This window comes from Pipistrellus hanaki, assembly GCF_964339955.1.
Source record: "Pipistrellus hanaki genome assembly, chromosome: 4".
NCBI classification, from domain to species: domain Eukaryota; kingdom Metazoa; phylum Chordata; class Mammalia; order Chiroptera; family Vespertilionidae; genus Pipistrellus; species Pipistrellus hanaki.
Window position 1 is genome coordinate 72,562,541 of NC_140506.1, and position 16,564 is coordinate 72,579,104.

Genomic DNA, 16,564 nt, shown 5'->3' on the forward strand with positions numbered 1-16,564 from the left:
CACCTCGGCCGGCCCGGGTTGCTGCGGCGGCGTCCTCTGGCTTCCGCTCGGCTGGCGCGGGGCCTGGCAGCCATGCCCCCCACGCCCCCGGGCCCGCTGGGCGACTGCCTGCGGGACTGGGAGGAGCTGCAGCAGGACTTCCAGAGCATCCAGGTGAGCGGCAATGCGGACGCCCATGGCCCCGAGCCATGTCTCTCTGGCTGGGGGTCACGTCGGGCCGCGGTACGTCTGGCCGCGGGGAGCAGGGGTCAGGAGTTGGGGACCCTGGCTCGTTCCGGAGGGCGGCGAGGCCCCGGGCCCCGGGCTCCCGCCTGGACCCTCCTCTCGGCCTCATGTCAGTGTCGGACGGAGGCGCACTTCGCCCGCACGGCCGCCGACACCCCGGCGGACCCCACCGCGCCCGTGGGACCGAGGGCCTCCCGCCAGGGCCTCGGGAAGAGACCCAGACCCCAACCTCGCTCTTTTACGGAAGCATGGCCGCTTGAGTCAGAGCTGGCCGGGCCCCGTGTTGGGTCAGTCACTCAGCAAACATGCGGTGGGCGCCGCCCGACCGGAGCCGCGAGTAGTGCCGTCCCGCCCCTGAGGCAGCGCCTCCGGACTGAGTGCACCGGGTGCACCCGGAGGCGGTCCGGCAGGGCCCGGAGGTGCTGGTTAGAGAAGCCCCGGCCTGGATGGACACGTGGCTGCTGCAGAGAAGTGGGTGCACCAGGCCCTTCAGGCATCTCGGGCCTGGCCGGGATTGCAGTCCCTTTGAGCGCAGTGGGAAGCCGCCGGAGCAGTTGGCTGGCTCTGGCTGTGTTGGCCGCTCTGCTGTTCTTTGGGGAGTCCGGGGAGGAAGAAGGAGAGGTGGGGCTGGGTGTGGGCAAAGGTGGAACATGCTGGGTCCTGAGGGGGCGTGGTGGCCAGAGAAACAATACTCAGACAGGGTAGAGCTCAGGAAAGCTGTGTTTTTGATTAGGACTTTACCTCTCCTGGACTGATTCCAGTCCCTTCCTGCTCACATTGAAGCCAAGCTGCACCCCTGGCCAGCCATACCTGCTGCCATCAGTGCTTCTTCCTAGAGTCCCAAGTAGAGCCGACCTAGCCTCCCAGCCTGATCATCACTGTCCTGGCCTCAGCCCCTGCCTGACCTTCCTCACATTGCCCCTTGCCCAGTCTCCAGGCTGCTGCTTCTCTAGACTCACCCACCAGGGCAAAGTGCTCTGGGAGGCTTTGGGCCAAAGGTGCTGGGGGAGGTGTATGGGACTGGTCTTACAGCAGGAAGACCGAGGACTGAAGCTTGACCTTTAACCTGGGAGGAAGATAAAGGGAGTGCCAGAGCAGAGGCATCTTGCACATTCTCAGCTCCCCCTGCACGTGTGGCTGGATAGGCAGGAGCATTGACCAAGGCCAGGGGTGGCTTCAGGTAGCCTGTTTGGTCCACAAGGTGGACCTGTGGGCTTAGAATCCAGACTCAGGGTGGGACAGAGAGGGGTGGAAACAGCTAGTAGATGAGCTTAGACTAAAAAAACCTTCAGGGAACTAACCAGTTTCTGGGAGAGGGGTGCCATGGGTGCTTCTGGGCTTGCAGAAAGAACCTATCTCCTTGCCTACCTTGGAGAGAGAGCAAGCTTAGGGAGGTCTCACTTCCTGCTGAGACCCTCCCAAGGAGCCCTGGAGGAATCTGTGCCCCAGCCCCTGCCCAGCAGGCTCTGGCTCAATGGCGCTCCAACCAGTCTGACCCTTCTCTCATCCTGGTCTTAGGAGACCCACCGGCTGTACCGTCTGAAGCTGGAAGAGCTGATCAAACTGCAGAACAGTTGTACCAGCTCCATCAGTCGGCAGAAGAAGAAGCTCCATGAGCTGGCCCTCGTCCTAAAGAAGTTAGGGGAACCCTCCCCCGCCCGCCCCCCCTCCCCCACCCCCTGGGCCTTCCATGGCCCCTCAGTCTTGGTGTCTTGGTTTGGGTGTGGGTGTCTCACCTGGTGGGGTGGAGGGCTGGCGCTGACTCTGGGAGTGTCTTTGGCACAGCTCCTCCCCTCTCTGAGCCGTGGTGGCCCTCCTGCCCCACAGGTGTTAGTGTGATACTCCTGCTCTGACTGGCTTCTGTGCTCCCACCTGCAGATGCAAACCCTCCATCCCAGTGGGGGTCCAGGAGGCTTCGAAAGAGCTGGAGAACCAGATCAAGGAGCGCCAAGGCCTCTTCTTCGACATGGAAGCCTATTTGCCCAAGAAGAATGGGTGAGACCCTGCCCCCAAATTCAATTCACAGCCGCTCCTGGCAGATAGGCCTGAAGTGCACTCTCACTCTGCTTGGTCATTTGGTCAGCAGAGGTTCCCTGGGCCCACTCGGGCTGAGCAGTCTATCTTAGGGGAGACAGCTGAGTGACAGCCCACTGTGATTGGGGGCTTTGTGGTGGACCTACAGTGAACAGGGGAGTAAAGCAGGCCCCTAATCCAGCCCAGGAGGTCAGAGAGCCTCCTGGAGTAGCTAAGGCCTGAGTGGAGTTGAGCCTGGCCGACTCGGGAAGGCAGTAATAGCAGTGGGAGGTGAGAGGTCCTGATGAGAATGCAGGGGAGCCAGGCTGGGCCCAGTAAGCAGGGGAGAGGGACAGGTTGTGGCACTTCCACAGCTGAGAAGGATGAGTAGGTACAGTGCAGAACCCTAGGCTGAGTGTAAAAAATTCCAGCAGAGATGGCAGGTAGCCAGATAGCTGGGGGAGAGCATGTCCTAGAGGGCAAGGTAAGAAGGAGTGACAAGCCTCGGGGTCAAATGTAGTAATGAAGGGGAAATACTTCCTGGAGGTCAGGTGACCTTGAAGAGAACCACTTCACAGGACGGTGTGGGTGGAAGTTGATACTAGGAATGACGGAAGAGCTGAGGAAACAGCCAAGTTTAGGTTACACTTTGGAAGCTTGGCTGTGAATGGAAAGAGGAACTAGTACCTAGAACTTAGTGTGAGGGTTGGGGCTGGGGTGTAGCTTTTGCTTGAGCATATGTGTAACTTTGAACATAGGACAAATGGGTATACCTACCTGCTGAAGGTGGGCCCGCAGAGGGAGACACCCGGAAAGGGAACACCGAGTGATGGAGGAAAACTCTTGGGAAGATGGAGGGGGCTGGACACGGGCCCCTGTTGTTTGGGGATGAGAGGAGGTGCAGAGAGAAGCGTGACAGTGCAGGCAGGAGAGGTGTCAGGTGCCAGGAAGGGGAAAGGATGGGATGGGGAGCCAGTGGTGGTCCTGAGAGGCAGCCTTGTCTAAGTGCCCACTCTGCCCCTTAATTTCTTCACAGCCTTGGGCAAGTCCCTTAACCACTCTGAGCCCACCCATAGGCTTGAGTGTGAACAAGAGCCCGTGTGTGGGTATAGCTGCTCAGTACATGACTGTGACTCCGGGAGAGTCTTGAGGTTTCTCTGGCAGAGAAGGACAAGACAGGCTTAGCTGATGGGTGTGATGACAGTGCCAGGAACTGGGAGTTACAAGTTGGCAAGAAAGTGGTTGACATGTGAAGGAGGGCTTGGGGACTTAGCTGGCTCAGGAAAGAGCAGGGTCAACAGTGCCTGGGAACCTCTGGGTGGGGAGGGTCCATGTGGTGAAAGGGCTGGGTGGCTGGGCACTCTGATCAGAGTTATAACCAGTGTTGCTGAGGAGCCACTCTTGGTTGGGAGGAGGTCCTGGAGTGGTGGTGAGTGTGGGTTGCTGCAGTGGACTTGGGGCTGCAGGTTCTTGAAAGTAGCAGGAACTGTAGGATAGGTGCCAGATGGGAATCCTGCACCCAGACATGGAGTCCACTGCCCAGACCCACAGGAGCGATCTGAGATGGGGGCAAGGCTTTCATGGGGTGGAAGAGCCCGGCTGCTCTTGAGGACCCATGGTGGGGGGCGCTGGGGGAGCGTAGGTGATAATGACAAAGGAGGGAGGGGAAGTTGTGCCTGAAGCAGGATTTAGGAGTAGGCAGAAAGAGGCTGCACTTCAGTGTTTCCCGTCTGCAGCATCCCAAGGTCAGAGCCCTAAATCAAGTCCATGGGTAGTGATCCAGCTATTGGTCTGGCACACTCGAAGGCTCGGCTTTTTGGCTGCCTTCACCTGGGGCCTCTTCTTACCCCATCCCCCCCTTTCCTAGGTTGTACCTGAGCCTGGTTCTGGGCAACGTCAACGTGACACTCCTGAGCAAGCAGGCTAAGTAATTGGTTATTGGGGGCTGGTTCTCAGCCCAGCTCTCACCCTTCTGGGGTCTTCCCACTGCTCCAACTGCCCTGGCCAAGCCGTGGGGTTCAGGGGCTACTCCCTCATGCTGGCCCAGGCCATGCATGCAAGTGCCTCCCTTCTCAGGCAGAGGTGAGGGTGGGTCCTACGAGCATCCCAGCCTGTCCCATGTGTGTGTGTTGTGTGTGCACCCCCCCCCCCCAGGTTTGCCTACAAAGATGAGTACGAGAAGTTCAAGCTCTACCTCACCATCATCCTCATCCTCATCTCCTTCACTTGTCGCTTCCTCCTCAACTCCAGGTGGGTGTCCTACTGCTCGGGGCCAGATTTTGTTTGCTCCCTGCTTCCGCACCAATCCTGTGTTCCCTCTGCAGGGTAACAGACGCCGCCTTCAACTTCCTGCTGGTCTGGTATTACTGCACACTGACCATCCGAGAGAGCATCCTCATCAACAATGGCTCTAGGTGGGCAAGGGCCTGACCCAGCTCCTGGGAGGCGGGCGCGGGGGAGGAGGGGGCATTGGAGCTACCCTAGAAAGTGGAGTGGTGGCGCCATGGCCCGCTGAGAAGCAGGACCTGGGCTGGGGTGTTGGTTTCTTCCCACCTCAGACAGCTCCCTGTCCCCGAGCACCAATCCTGGGGGCTAAGGGTTACAGAAGTGACAGCAGCTTCCTGATACAGGATCAAAGGCTGGTGGGTTTTCCATCATTACGTGTCCACGTTCCTGTCGGGAGTCATGCTGACATGGTGAGTGGCCCAGCTTGGCTCTCGGGGCCTTGGCAGTGGGGGAAGTGGGGAGCCAGGACAGGAAGACTCGGCATCCCCAAGCTCTCCCCCTTCCCTCTGCTTTCTGCCTTAGGCCCGATGGCCTCATGTATCAGAAGTTCCGGAACCAATTCCTGTCCTTCTCCATGTACCAGAGTGAGTGTCTCAGGTCCCTGCTCAGCTCAGGACTTGCCCAGAGAGAGGGCGGGGAAAGGACTTGGGTTCCAGCTCAGTCCTGATGCCCTCCACCCTCAGGCTTCGTGCAGTTCCTGCAGTATTACTATCAGAGCGGCTGCCTGTACCGCCTCCGGGCCCTGGGCGAGAGGCACACCATGGACCTCACTGTGGGTGAGTCGGCAGGAAGCTCTCCATCTAGGTCTGAGTGACGGTGTCTGTCTGTCACTGGTTATTCTATGCCCTCCCCTTCTCCCTCACAGAGGGCTTCCAGTCCTGGATGTGGCGCGGCCTCACCTTCCTGCTGCCCTTTCTTTTCTTTGGACATGTAAGTTGAACCTGTGTCCCTTTCCCCCTGGCTGTCCAGCCCCTGCTCTGGCTGGAACAGGGACTGTGTTCTATGTGAAACCCCCCTCCTTCCCAGTTCTGGCAGCTCTTTAACGCGGTGACGTTGTTCAGCTTGGCCCGGGATCCTGAGTGCAAGGAGTGGCAGGTGAGCCAGGGACCCCGAGAAGCACGCTGGGAGGACTGTGGTTCGGCCCCTGTCCTAATCCCGATTCCTCTCCCAGGTGCTCATGTGCGGCCTCCCCTTCCTCATCCTCTTCCTTGGCAATTTCTTCACCACCTTGCGGGTTGTGCACCAGAAATTCCACAGTCAGCGGCACAGGAGCAAGAAGGATTGAGGCTGGGTCTTCTGCCCACTGGCCCGGAAGGGGCTTCTGTACCCCGTGTGTTGTTTTAGGAGGCGGGACTCCCTCGTCCAGAAGGTCTTTCTGCTCTTTCTGGGTTTTGTGGGCTCCGTGGGCCCCAAAGGCTATGCTGGAGAAGATCTGGACCTGTGTCCCAGCCTGCGGCAAGCCGGGGGCCAGTGGCCTTAATAAAGGAAGAGGCACGGAGGTGGCGCCGTGTGTGGTCTCCTGGTGGCTCTGTGCTGCCTCAGCATGGGTTCTTAGGACTGAGTTGGTCTCTCTGGTGTCTCAATTAAGTAGACTGAGGTAGAGGCCCCAGATCTGTTTGAGGAACATCAGGCAAATACAGAAAACAACTTTATTCCAAGGGCCAGAGGTTATTTAAAATTATTTACATTCATTGAAAATCACATGGAGGGGCCAAGCCCCTGCTCAGCTGAGAAGAGCCCCTTCTGCACAGCCCCTGGAGGCCTTAGGTGTTCAGAGTGAGGACCTGGTCACCCTGGGCCATTGCCCTTCGGCAGGGGCCTCAGAGGCACAGCTTGGGCTCAGAGCAGTCTTTGTCACGGAGTCTGCGTCCTGGGACCCGGCCCAGCAGAGCCCACCCGGGAAGCTGCAGAAGGGGAGGAGAGTGATTATATGGGGAAGCCAAGTCTATAGGGCGTGAGGGCAGAGCGGGCTCTTAGCTCCACACGTCCAGGGAGTAGCGGCCCTTGGTCATCAGTTTCTTGATGTAGTCCACGGCCTGGGCGTGCTCCATGGACCCCAGCTCAGACACGATGTCGTAGAAGGTGTTCTGCACATCCCTCGCCATGTTCCGAGCATCCCTGTGGGGAGGAAGGTGGCATTGGGGGCTGGGCAAGGAGTGTCCCCGTGGGCGGACAGAGCCTCAGTCTTCCCACTCCTCTACCCTCACTCACCCACAGACGTAGATGTGGGCGCCCCCCTCATGGATCAGCTTCCACAGGTGCTCCTTGTCCCTCTTTAGTAAGTGCTGGACGTAGACCTGCGGGCAGAGGGTGGTGCCCGTGAGGAGGCCAGTCTCACAGCCCTCCACCCCGCCAGAGCCACCGGCCCCTTCCTCACCTTGTGGGGCTGCTCCCGGGAGAAGGCCACATTGAGCTGGGTGAGGGAGCCCTCCTTGTGGAACTGGGCCAGCTCTTCCCGGTACAGGTAGTCCTCGTCAGAGCGGCGGCAGCCATAGTAGAGCAGCGTCTCACCCACCTCCTTACCTGGAGGGGAGAGTGCCCAGGGTGGGCATGGAATCTGTCCCATCTCTGCCCGCCCCACTCCCCTCACATCCCCCTGGGCCCACATACTCACCCTGCTGCTTCAGCCAGGCCCGCTCCTGAATGAAGCCTATGAAGGGGGCCACCCCAGTGCCAGGGCCTATCATGATGACAGGTGTGGTGGCCTTGAAGGGCAGGCGGAACTGGGACTTGCGCACAAACATGGGCACCAGGGCCTTGCGGCCGTTCTCCCCTGCGGGCTCCTTGGCCCGAAGCCAGCTGGTGGCCACCCCCTTGTTGATCCGGCCCGACTTGGTTTCATATTCCACAACCACAGCACAGATGTGCACAGAGTTGGAGTGGACCTGGCGGAGGGCAGGAGTGAGATCAACAGTGGTGCCCGAGGCCCCATCCTCCACCAGCCCTGTCACCGGAGCGGTCTTAAGGCTTCTCCATCCCTTCTTGGTGCCCAAACCCAAAAGCCCCTTTCCGGGAGCCACCAGGGCTGGGAGCAGTGTGCAATCTTACAGCCAGCCTACTGGGAATTCCGCCCAGTGAGCCCAGGAGCTTGGGTCGGAGCTGGAGCTGCGCTCAGGGCTCCCATGCCCTCAGAGAAGCCAGTGCTGTGCTTTCTGTAAGTTGCCAGCCTTTCCCCACCTTGGAGGAAGAAGCGATGGAGTAGTAGCGGGCCTGCAGCCGAGGCAGCAGCTCACACAGGTGGTCGATGGGGGGCCGCAGGGATGGGTAGTCCTGCAGGATGGCCAGGATGTGCCTCCGAGCCTCCACCACCCAGCTCAGGTACAGCTCCTGGGGAAGACAGAACTTCGGGTGAGCCCCGGGTGAGGGGACACAGTGGTTCCAGGAGACACGGCTGAATTGGGACCCAAACCCCTTGGAGAGTGGCTTGGTGGAGCTGCAGCCAGGGCTGAGGTGGTGGCGGTTTGGGTGCTGGGGGTGGAAGCAGCACTTGCCTTGCCCTCGCCCGAGGAGGAGGCCATCTTGCGCAGGTGTTCCTGCTCCGAGGGCTCCGAGGCGTACTGGGCCAGCTCGTAGAGCACGTTGGTGCGTGGCGGGTTGGTGATGTCCAGGTAGTAGGTGAGGGCTGTGCGGTAGGAGGTTGGGCAGGGGAATGGATGCTTCTTGTTGGACTCCTCTGCAGGGACAGAGAAGGGGATTTGGTGTGAGGGGGTGCCATGGGGTCGGGTGCGGGGAGCTGAAGGCTGTTCTACAGGAAGCAGGTGGCCCAGCCGGCACTGGAAGAGGGGCCAGCTCTTTGCTGGCCCTGGGGCTGAGCCTCAGGTTTTCAGCCTCACACTTCAGGCCAGACAGGCAGTCCTCAGAGGCGGGACCTTGCACTCCAGGAGAGTCTGTTCCTAAGCGGCTCAGAGGGCTGCAGAGGCAGGGCCGCCAGTGTGTGCCTGCCTGTGGGCTGAGCCCAGTCTACTGTGGAATCCCAGGCTCGTGACTGATGCCAACACTGCAGCTTTCAGCCGTGATGGCAGGGCCCCTCCAGGCCAGTTTGTACGCTTGGATACAGCTGGAGGTCTACACGGCACACAGCTGAGCTCCAGGTGCAGCCGCTGGTGCAGGCCCCATCGCCAGCCTGGCTGCAGCCTTCTCTGCCATCAGTCAACAGGCCAGCGTTACTGACCTCCTTCAGACTAGAGCAGGGCCAGCCTGGGAGCTCCAAGAAGCATCTCCCCCTCTTAGAGGCGTGACTGTGGGGCCAGATGAGTCTTTGCCGAGGACACAGGGCCTGGCCCAGGAAGAGCTCAGCATTTAAGGGTTTGGTTCTATTTTTGGAAGGGTTTGAACTTAACTGCAGTATAGCCTTCATGAACCATACGAGTTATATGCGTGTAGCATAATTAATTTTCACAACATCCTTGTTATCTGGCACCCAGATAAAAAAACAACAACCAAAAACTGGGTGTTCCCAGCACCCGAGAGCCCTCTGTATGAGCCCAGAAACAAGGCTCAGGCTCCACACTGCAGGAAACGCTATGTGAGGGCACCTTTCCTAAAGCTACACATCTGCTGTGGGGAGTTCTGAGCCTCTGCACCTCTTTCCGAGCAGTCCTCAGCAGTGAAGGGTCCCCTGCAGGGGTTCAGATTCTCCTGGGGGAAGAGTGAGCACACCACACCCTCCCCAGCAAGGTGCCCCCTCCGAAGGTACAAGGACATGACATCCCACGGAACGAGAGAGACAGACCCAGTGTGTGTCCACTGTGCCCCCACGCCGGCATAACTAATTATAACATAAATCAGCCTCCTTTCCTGGAGAGGAGGAGCAGCCAGGCTAGGAGACCGAGGACGAGAGTGAGTGGGGCAGCACCAGGTAGAGCTGGGCCCCAAGTGGATGGTCAGTGGGGGTACCAAGGGGTCAGAGCAAGAGACCAGAGGTAGTCCTTTGAAACCTTGGGGAAAATCCTATACTATATTTAGTGCCTCTTGCACTCTGAGCACCCTGCATGGACCTGGAGGGCTGTTAGCGTTGCTGACTCTGATCCCCAAGTTTGCAGGTGAGAAGATGCAGGCTCTGGAACAGGGAGAGGGCAGCCCTCAGTAATGGTGGAGCCAGGCCTAGGGACCAGGGCCCTCGCAGGTAGTCCCTTTAGGCCTCCCTTCTCTCCCTCCCAGCTGCCCTCACTCCCTCCTTCCTAGGGCTATGCTGGTGAGGGGATGGAGGGAACCCCAAGGTAGAGGACTAGACCCCATAGCTACTTTTGCTCCCTGCCCCCTAAGTTTGCTACAGAATTGATAGCTGGGTTCTGGGGCTTCAGGCCTAAGCAGCTCAACCTACGGGCCTTGCCAAGGGACTTATTCCTGTCCACCACCTCAGGCCCAGGCAGGCAAGGGGAGTGGCCTTGATTCCAGATCTCACCATCAAGATTGTTGAGGGACATGACAACATCCAGGTCAGCACCCAGGATCTCGCCGATCTGGTTGACCAGGGCAGAGTCATTAGCTGGGTAAACAGCCACATGGTCACCCGATTCATACCTGGGGGAGAGAGACGTGAGGCTCAGGAGGAGGGTGGAAGGCCTCTGTAGCCAAATCAGGAGGCCCCTTGAAGGTGTGGGAGAGGGAGTGGCAGTAGCTGGTACCTGATTTTGGAATCTGTGATGTCTAATTCCAGGTGCATGAGGTGTCGCTCAGTTCCCTGGTTCAGCTTCCGGTTGGTGGTGACAACAGCCAAGAATGGATTCTTGGCATCAAAGGGGCTGGGTGGGGAAGAGAGCAGCTCAGTGATTGGCCAGGCCTTCAATCTGAGTCTCCCTGCCCCAAAGGGACCCTTCTGGTTTCACAGAACTCAGAGCTGGCACCAAGGGCCACGAGAAAACCTCTCCAAGTATGTAAAGGGCTTTCCCAGCCCGATTCCAGTTGTCTCCTGACAACTCCACAAAGGAGGTGGAGCTTGGTTATCAATGTCTCTATTTACAGATATGGAAACTGAGGCTGGGAGACCCTCCATACTCCAAACCATTGGTGAGTTGAGTGCAAAGGAGGACTAGGCCCATGAAGGTAGCTCCCCAAGGCGGAAGGTGCCTGGGGCCCTGAGTGACTGGAGCAGAGCTGCGTCACCCGGCGTGCCTGGGCTACCACAGGAACAGGAGTGAACTTTTACTCTGTACAGTCACCGGAGTGTTAGAACTTCCTGGGAGAGTGGGGCTCCCGCCAGGCTGATTAACAGAGCTGCTGGTGTTGAATCCTGGTGGTACAAGCAGGACTTTCCTGGGCAGCACCCGGTGTCAGGCAAATCAGGGCCCACGTGAGGAACTTTGTTTTGGGTCAGAAAGCTGAGGGAGAATTTAAGGAGTGTGCCCTTTTGCAAAGGTTCAGCTTAGAACCTTTTGTTATTTCTTGGTTCAGGAACTGGTATGTACCTCCCACCCTAATATATTTACAGAGCAAAATGTCAGCAAATAATGTACAAACTGAGCAAATGCCAGTCTCAGAGGCTGTGCCCTGTCCTGAGGGACCGCTGGGTGGGGCGGGGCCTGAGGACCTAAACATGGAGCAGCCTCCCCTCTCTCTGCTCTGAGCCTCATGCCCTCCTTGGTGGTGGAGATCCTCACTCATGCCCACTTCTGGAAAAGGGTAGAGATAAGGACACTCTCAGGACGGGGTCTGCAGGGGTACACAAACTACCCGTTGTCTCCTGACCCAGGCGCCTGAGGTGGGTGTGCCAAGAGCTACAGGGTCTGGCCCGAACCATGCTCTCTACTCACGGCTTCTGGTTCTCGTAGCTCTTCAGACGGCCCATCTCACCCACGTACACCTTGGCCATGTCTATGTCTGAGTGAACCACAAGCTCGTACTGGCGAATGCTGCAAAGGGAAGACCAAGTGTGAAGCTGGGAGCTGGTGGCCGGTAGAAGGCTCAGGGATCAGTCCCAAGATAGGAGGGAGGCTGAGTCAGGGAGCGACACTGTCAGGAGATGGTGCGTGAGGTCCAGATTGGTCACAAGAGGTGGGAGGGAGCCAGCATAAAGCTGGGGAAGGGCTGGTACAGCCTGGGTTCAGCAGCTTCTAAGGGAGAAGGGAAGGCAGGCCCATCACTTCAGGCAAAGCCCAGCACCTTAGCCTGGGACTTTGTACCCTCCTGTACCTGACTAAGCTCTCACCAGCCTTCATTCTCGAGTCCCACCACCACCGACCAGGCCAGGTCTCCCACCCTCAGGAGGCAATTGCCCTCACCCTCACCCTCACCCCTACCCCCAGTCCCAGACCCAGCCTCGCCCTCGCCCTCACCCTCACCCTCACCCCCACCCTCACCCTCACCCCCACCTTTACCCCCATCCCCGCCCCCACCCCTACCCCTAGCCTCACCCTCATCCCATGCTCCCCCCACGCTCACCCTCACCCCAACCCTCACCCTCACCCTCACCCTCATCCCCAGCCCAATCTGTAGGCACACTCTCACCTGGACTCCTCTCCCGTGGCTTCCACCCCGAAGTGCTCACACACAGCCGGCCAAAACTGCTCTCGCCACGTGATGAAATCCTCCTCCAGGCTGGGGAGAGGAGGCAATGAGCCTGGCCCCAGGCCACCCAATTGTGGCAATGGGCTGGCTTCCCCAAAGGTTGGACTCCCTGGAACCCCCAAAAGCTCATTTCAAGCTGGCCCGCCCAGTGATATAACCCATGGCATCAGGAAGGGTCTCGAGTGTCTGTGCTAACCACGGTGGCTCCATCTGAGCTGGGCAACCGGAGGATGGGGAAGAGCAGAGAAAGCCTGTGTGGGGCTGAGGGAGGGCGGCTCCTTCCCTGTGTGTCTGAGTTCCAGCAGACCCCATGGCTTTGCACTCCCTTTGCCTTGGCCAACCCCTAACCCTGTGGGTTCCTGACACCTGGGGTGGGAGGCGCTGGGGAGGGGGGCCAGCATGCAAGGCTGGGTCTGGGGCACTCACTTCCCATCGTCGTCGCCCATCCCCAGCTCAAAGATCCGCTGGGCACCAAGCTGCTCTAGCCGCTTATCCACATACTTGCCCATGGCATTGAAGTGCTCATAGGTCTTGTTCCCAAGGCCAAACACCTGTGTGGACAGAGGGGTGGGTCTGAGGCCCAGCCAGCAGTCAGGGGTGGTTTCCCTACGGCGCTGGCCAAGCTGCTAGGCAGCTCTGTGAGGTGGGCCACCTCTGGCCCTGGAAGTGGCTTTGTTTTGATGACCTGCAGACCAGCCTCTAAGACTCAACCCTGGATGGCCAGCAGGGGCAATTCACACACACACACACACATACACACACACACACCCGCCCCAGGTTCTCCTTGTCCAGCCAAATCTGGTCATCCCGCCACACCCCTCTTGTCTTTAATCTCCAGCAACAAATGCCCCCTGGAGCAAAGAAGGGCTGGGGACATGGGAGCAGCTCTCTCGGTGCTGGAGTCCAGGGTGGAAGAGGGGTTCCACTGCCCCATGAGCAGCCTTTCCTGAGGCTCCCTGTCACAAGCTACCTGCCAGCCTCCCCCACCCTGTCCTGACTCCTTGGCCTGCCCTCCACGATCAGAAAGAGGTGAGACCTCTTAGACACAGGGGTCCAAAGGTCAGGGGAGGTACCACAATCTGCCACCTGGGAGCCCAGGGAGCCACTGGAGGAAAGATGGGGTGACTCACCGCATACTTGACTCCAGAGAGGTCCATATCTGTCTCCTGAAGCCAGTCATAGAAGTCCTGCGCATTGTCAGTAGGGTCACCCTCGCCGTAGGTGGCCATACAGAACACTGCCAGGGAGTTCTCTATTTCTGGCAGGCTGCCCAGGTCGGCCTGGAGAGACAAGGGCAGGGCCCAGGCCCAGCGACCATGACTCAGCCTGCTTGGGTCAGGTCTGCACCTGATGGGGTGTACACAAGCGAGTCCAGGGGTCGAGTGGAGGGGGTACACTTACAGAGGAAAGGGTGCCGACAGGCACAAACAGGCTGGGTTCCAGGCACCAGCTGGCACTCAGAAGGTGGTTCCCTGTGCACCAGCCCAGGCTACCACAGAGAACCTCACTGTCTCTCAAAGTCCCCGGAGCAGGTCCCTGTCACTAATCCCTAGCCAACGGTTCTCTGACTCCAACCCAGGTCTGCAGACAGATAGATGCCTATTCCCAAGACCGAAGGCAGCATGGAGAGGGTGGAGGGCAGTGTGGTTTGGGAGATGGAGTGGCAGGAGCAGGAAGCACCTGGCACTCAGGAGAGTGTCCTGAGGGGAAGACACTGCTGTATGTTGGAGCTGCATGAGCAGCCGGGCAATGAGTAGCAATGACCCCACCAGGGGAGAAGCCAGAAGGCAAGTCCTTGAGGATTCTTCTCAGGACCAGTGGCTCACTGCCAGCCATCTTCCCTCCTGGGTACCGAAGGCTTGGCTTCCCCTTCCCTGTCCACTCCTTCCCCCTGGGGCAGGTGGCCTGCTGTCATTAGCTCTCCTGACACAGAAACAGGCAAGCGGGCTGCTTGAAGTATCCTGCCTTCTGAAGAGCTGCACCCATGCGAGGGGCAGAACAAGGACAAAGGAGCCAATCCAGGAGGAGAATGAGCAGGTGAGCCTCCTCCACAGCCTCAGAGACATACGGGGCAGCCGAGGCTGGAGTCAGGGCTGAGTCTGCAGACAGTACTGTGGTGGCCGAAAGGAGGGGGAGAGAGGGAGAGGGGGAGGAACCAGGCAGCTCCAAACAGGGCCTTTCCATTTTCAGGTCTCCTGGTCCCTCTCCAAGCTGCACGCTTCCCTCGGCCCTGTCCCTGCTCCTGCTCTGGCCGAACACCGGAGTTTATGGCATCACTTCAAAGCCCAGCAGAAAGGTTCCAGAGATGGCTGTCTGACATTCCTCATCTGGACATGAGGCAAGGAAGGCCCGCAGGGGCAGGGGCTCCCCCAGGGGATGAGAGCCCACATTCCCCTTCAGTCGGCTCCCTTGCCATGTCAGTTTGGGGGGTAGGGTGGGGCGTTTAGACGGAAAATTCCTCTCCTGACCTGCTTTCATTCTTAAATGGGCTTTCATCATCTGTACATTGTACCGAGGGTTCACAAGTCAAGTCTCCTTCCGTCACCATTTATCCCCGTACTCTCTTATACCTCCCCCGCCCCCCTCGGGTGTTAATGTCCTTAAAACTAGGGCCACCTGGCTGTTGGTACAAATGGTAGGAGACGTCCATTCCTGTCTGTCCCTTCTGTCAACTCAACCCTTTCAGCATCTCCATGACCCAGAGATGCCGTCCCTAGATCAGTGCCGCTGGAAGAGCCGGAGGAAGGGCCGCGATGCTGAGGGCTCACCAGGTCGTACTCCTCGGGGTCGGCTGACATGCCCCGCATCCCGTAGCGGTGGGCGTCCTTGGACAAGCGGTTGGCGAACTCCTCGGCAGTGCCCGTCTGGGAGCCATAGAACACGATGACGTTCCTGCCCTGGGGAAGGCAGAGTCTCGGGTCAGGGGGGGCAAGGCCTCCCCAGAGACTCCAGGGACCACGGGCAGTCAGGTGGGTGGGGCACCTCAAGGACACCCTCCTTCCTGCTGCTTCAAGTCCTTCCTAAGTCATTCTGGGGGAAGGACCTCACTGCCACAGCTCCCTGCTGGATGGGGGCAAAGGCCACCCAGCTGACTCACTCTCTCATCAAGATAATCTCTCATAGCTACTCAAGATCACACTTTGGACGGATTTTTAAATGACATGCAGAAAAACACAGCAGTGTTCAGTAAAAAAGGATGACTAGACAGTATGTATAATATAATCCAATTGTTATATATCCACACCCATATATATGTGTATGTGTGTATATATGTATATGTTCTGTTTATATACATACATACACGAAAGAAAAAGACTGGCAAGAAATATACCAAGAGCCTCTAAATGGGGAATTATGGGTGGGTTTTCTGGATGAGTATAAAAGTAACACATACTTATGGAAATGTAGACAACAGGGAAAAGTACCATATGGATTGGGTCACATACTCTTCCTCCCACCCTCCTGCTGTGTCTTCTACAGCAGCTTCTGAAAAAAGCCCCATCTCTACTCCCAGATTTCCTGCAACCAGGGATGCAGCAAACTAGGCTCAGCCAACAGGATGGGCTTTCTGAGGTCTGGAAGGTGGAAGTGAGGCACAGTCATGAGGTTTCTCTGCAGTGGTATCCAGAGCCCAACCCCTACAGTGGTCTCTGGTTTTTGCACCTAGCCCCAACTGATCCAGGTAAAAAGGACAAAATAAAACATATGGGTTACAATTGGCTTAAAGTGTTCTCATGCTTTTTACATTTCCTGAATTTTCTACAAATCATTTTAAAAAGTATTTAAAAATAATCACTATAAAAACTACTAATTAAAGTAAAAAATGCTTATGGTATCAGGTTAAGGGAACCAAACAGGATATAAATAGTAGCTAAATATTTATGATAATATCAAAACATATAAAGTACTTAGAAATAAGCCTTGTAAGATTCCAGACAGAGGCAGCAAAGGGACCTAGCAGTCATTACACTCTGCACTCTCACGCAATTGCAGAAAAGAAATGTTAGTTTCACTTAAGAATGACCTAAATGAAACAGTAAGGATTACTAATTGTATTAAGTCTCATCCTTTGAGTGCATATAATTTTATTTTTTAATATTTTTATTGATTTCAGAGAGGAAAGGAGAAAGGGAGAGAGAGATAGAAACATCAATGATGAGTGAGAATCATGGATTGCCTGCCTCCTGTATGCTCCACATTGGGGATCAAGCCCATAACCTGGGCATGAGTATCCAACTGTGACTTCCTGGTTCATAGGTCGACGCTCAACCACTGAGCCACACTGGCTGGGCAGGTATGGGTTTTTGTGGGGGACGATGAAAATGGTCTAAAATTGAATGTGGTGATGGTTTGCACAACTCTGTGAATATACTAAAAATACACTAAAATACTTTAAATGGGTGAACTGTATGGAATGTGTATTTTATCACAATAAAACTGTTACCCAAAAGAAATAAATACATCTGAAATAAGAGCCAGAAAAAACAAAAAATAGAAGGGATGGGAAGGGGCAGAGAAGTGCTTGGCACTACCA

The 16,564-nt window shown here is 57.2% G+C and overlaps 2 protein-coding genes across 3 annotated transcripts in view; one reads left to right on the top strand and one right to left on the bottom strand.

Moving 5' to 3' along the window:
- The first annotated feature begins 19 nt into the window (after nt 1–19).
- On the top strand, nt 20–6,022 carry TMEM120A (transmembrane protein 120A). Its single transcript, XM_084881558.1, has 12 exons — nt 20–153; nt 1,744–1,862; nt 2,104–2,220; nt 4,106–4,165; nt 4,393–4,488; nt 4,563–4,652; nt 4,869–4,934; nt 5,047–5,108; nt 5,208–5,300; nt 5,390–5,454; nt 5,551–5,619; nt 5,696–6,022. The coding sequence occupies exons 1-12, from the start codon at nt 73–75 to the stop codon at nt 5,807–5,809; spliced, it is 1,032 nt and encodes a 343-aa protein (XP_084737684.1). The 5' UTR covers nt 20–72; the 3' UTR covers nt 5,810–6,022.
- Nucleotides 6,023–6,159: 137 nt separating this feature from the next.
- POR (cytochrome p450 oxidoreductase) overlaps nt 6,160–16,564 on the bottom strand; it is a 60,111-nt gene continuing 49,706 nt past the window's right edge. For both annotated transcript variants that reach the window (XM_084881542.1, XM_084881543.1), the window contains 13 exons: nt 14,799–14,927; nt 13,161–13,310; nt 12,457–12,581; nt 11,971–12,060; nt 11,277–11,375; nt 10,152–10,268; nt 9,929–10,047; nt 8,016–8,197; nt 7,702–7,851; nt 7,139–7,409; nt 6,902–7,047; nt 6,736–6,821; nt 6,160–6,642 (listed from right to left, as the gene is read on the bottom strand). In XM_084881542.1, coding sequence (XP_084737668.1) covers nt 6,498–6,642; nt 6,736–6,821; nt 6,902–7,047; nt 7,139–7,409; nt 7,702–7,851; nt 8,016–8,197; nt 9,929–10,047; nt 10,152–10,268; nt 11,277–11,375; nt 11,971–12,060; nt 12,457–12,581; nt 13,161–13,310; nt 14,799–14,927 — 1,809 coding nt within the window. In that variant the 3' untranslated portion in view covers nt 6,160–6,497. The remainder of the gene's footprint in view (nt 6,643–6,735; nt 6,822–6,901; nt 7,048–7,138; nt 7,410–7,701; nt 7,852–8,015; nt 8,198–9,928; nt 10,048–10,151; nt 10,269–11,276; nt 11,376–11,970; nt 12,061–12,456; nt 12,582–13,160; nt 13,311–14,798; nt 14,928–16,564) is intronic.

Bases quoted from the DNA above. Each gene is read 5' to 3' on its own strand.
- TMEM120A (XM_084881558.1), top strand. From the start codon at position 73: ATGCCCCCCACGCCCCCGGGCCCGCTGGGCGACTGCCTGCGGGACTGG. The intron at 154-1,743 runs GTGAGCGGCAAT...TCCTGGTCTTAG, and splicing joins AGGACTTCCAGAGCATCCAG to GAGACCCACCGGCTGTACCG. The intron at 4,489-4,562 runs GTGGGTGTCCTA...TTCCCTCTGCAG, and splicing joins CGCTTCCTCCTCAACTCCAG to GGTAACAGACGCCGCCTTCA.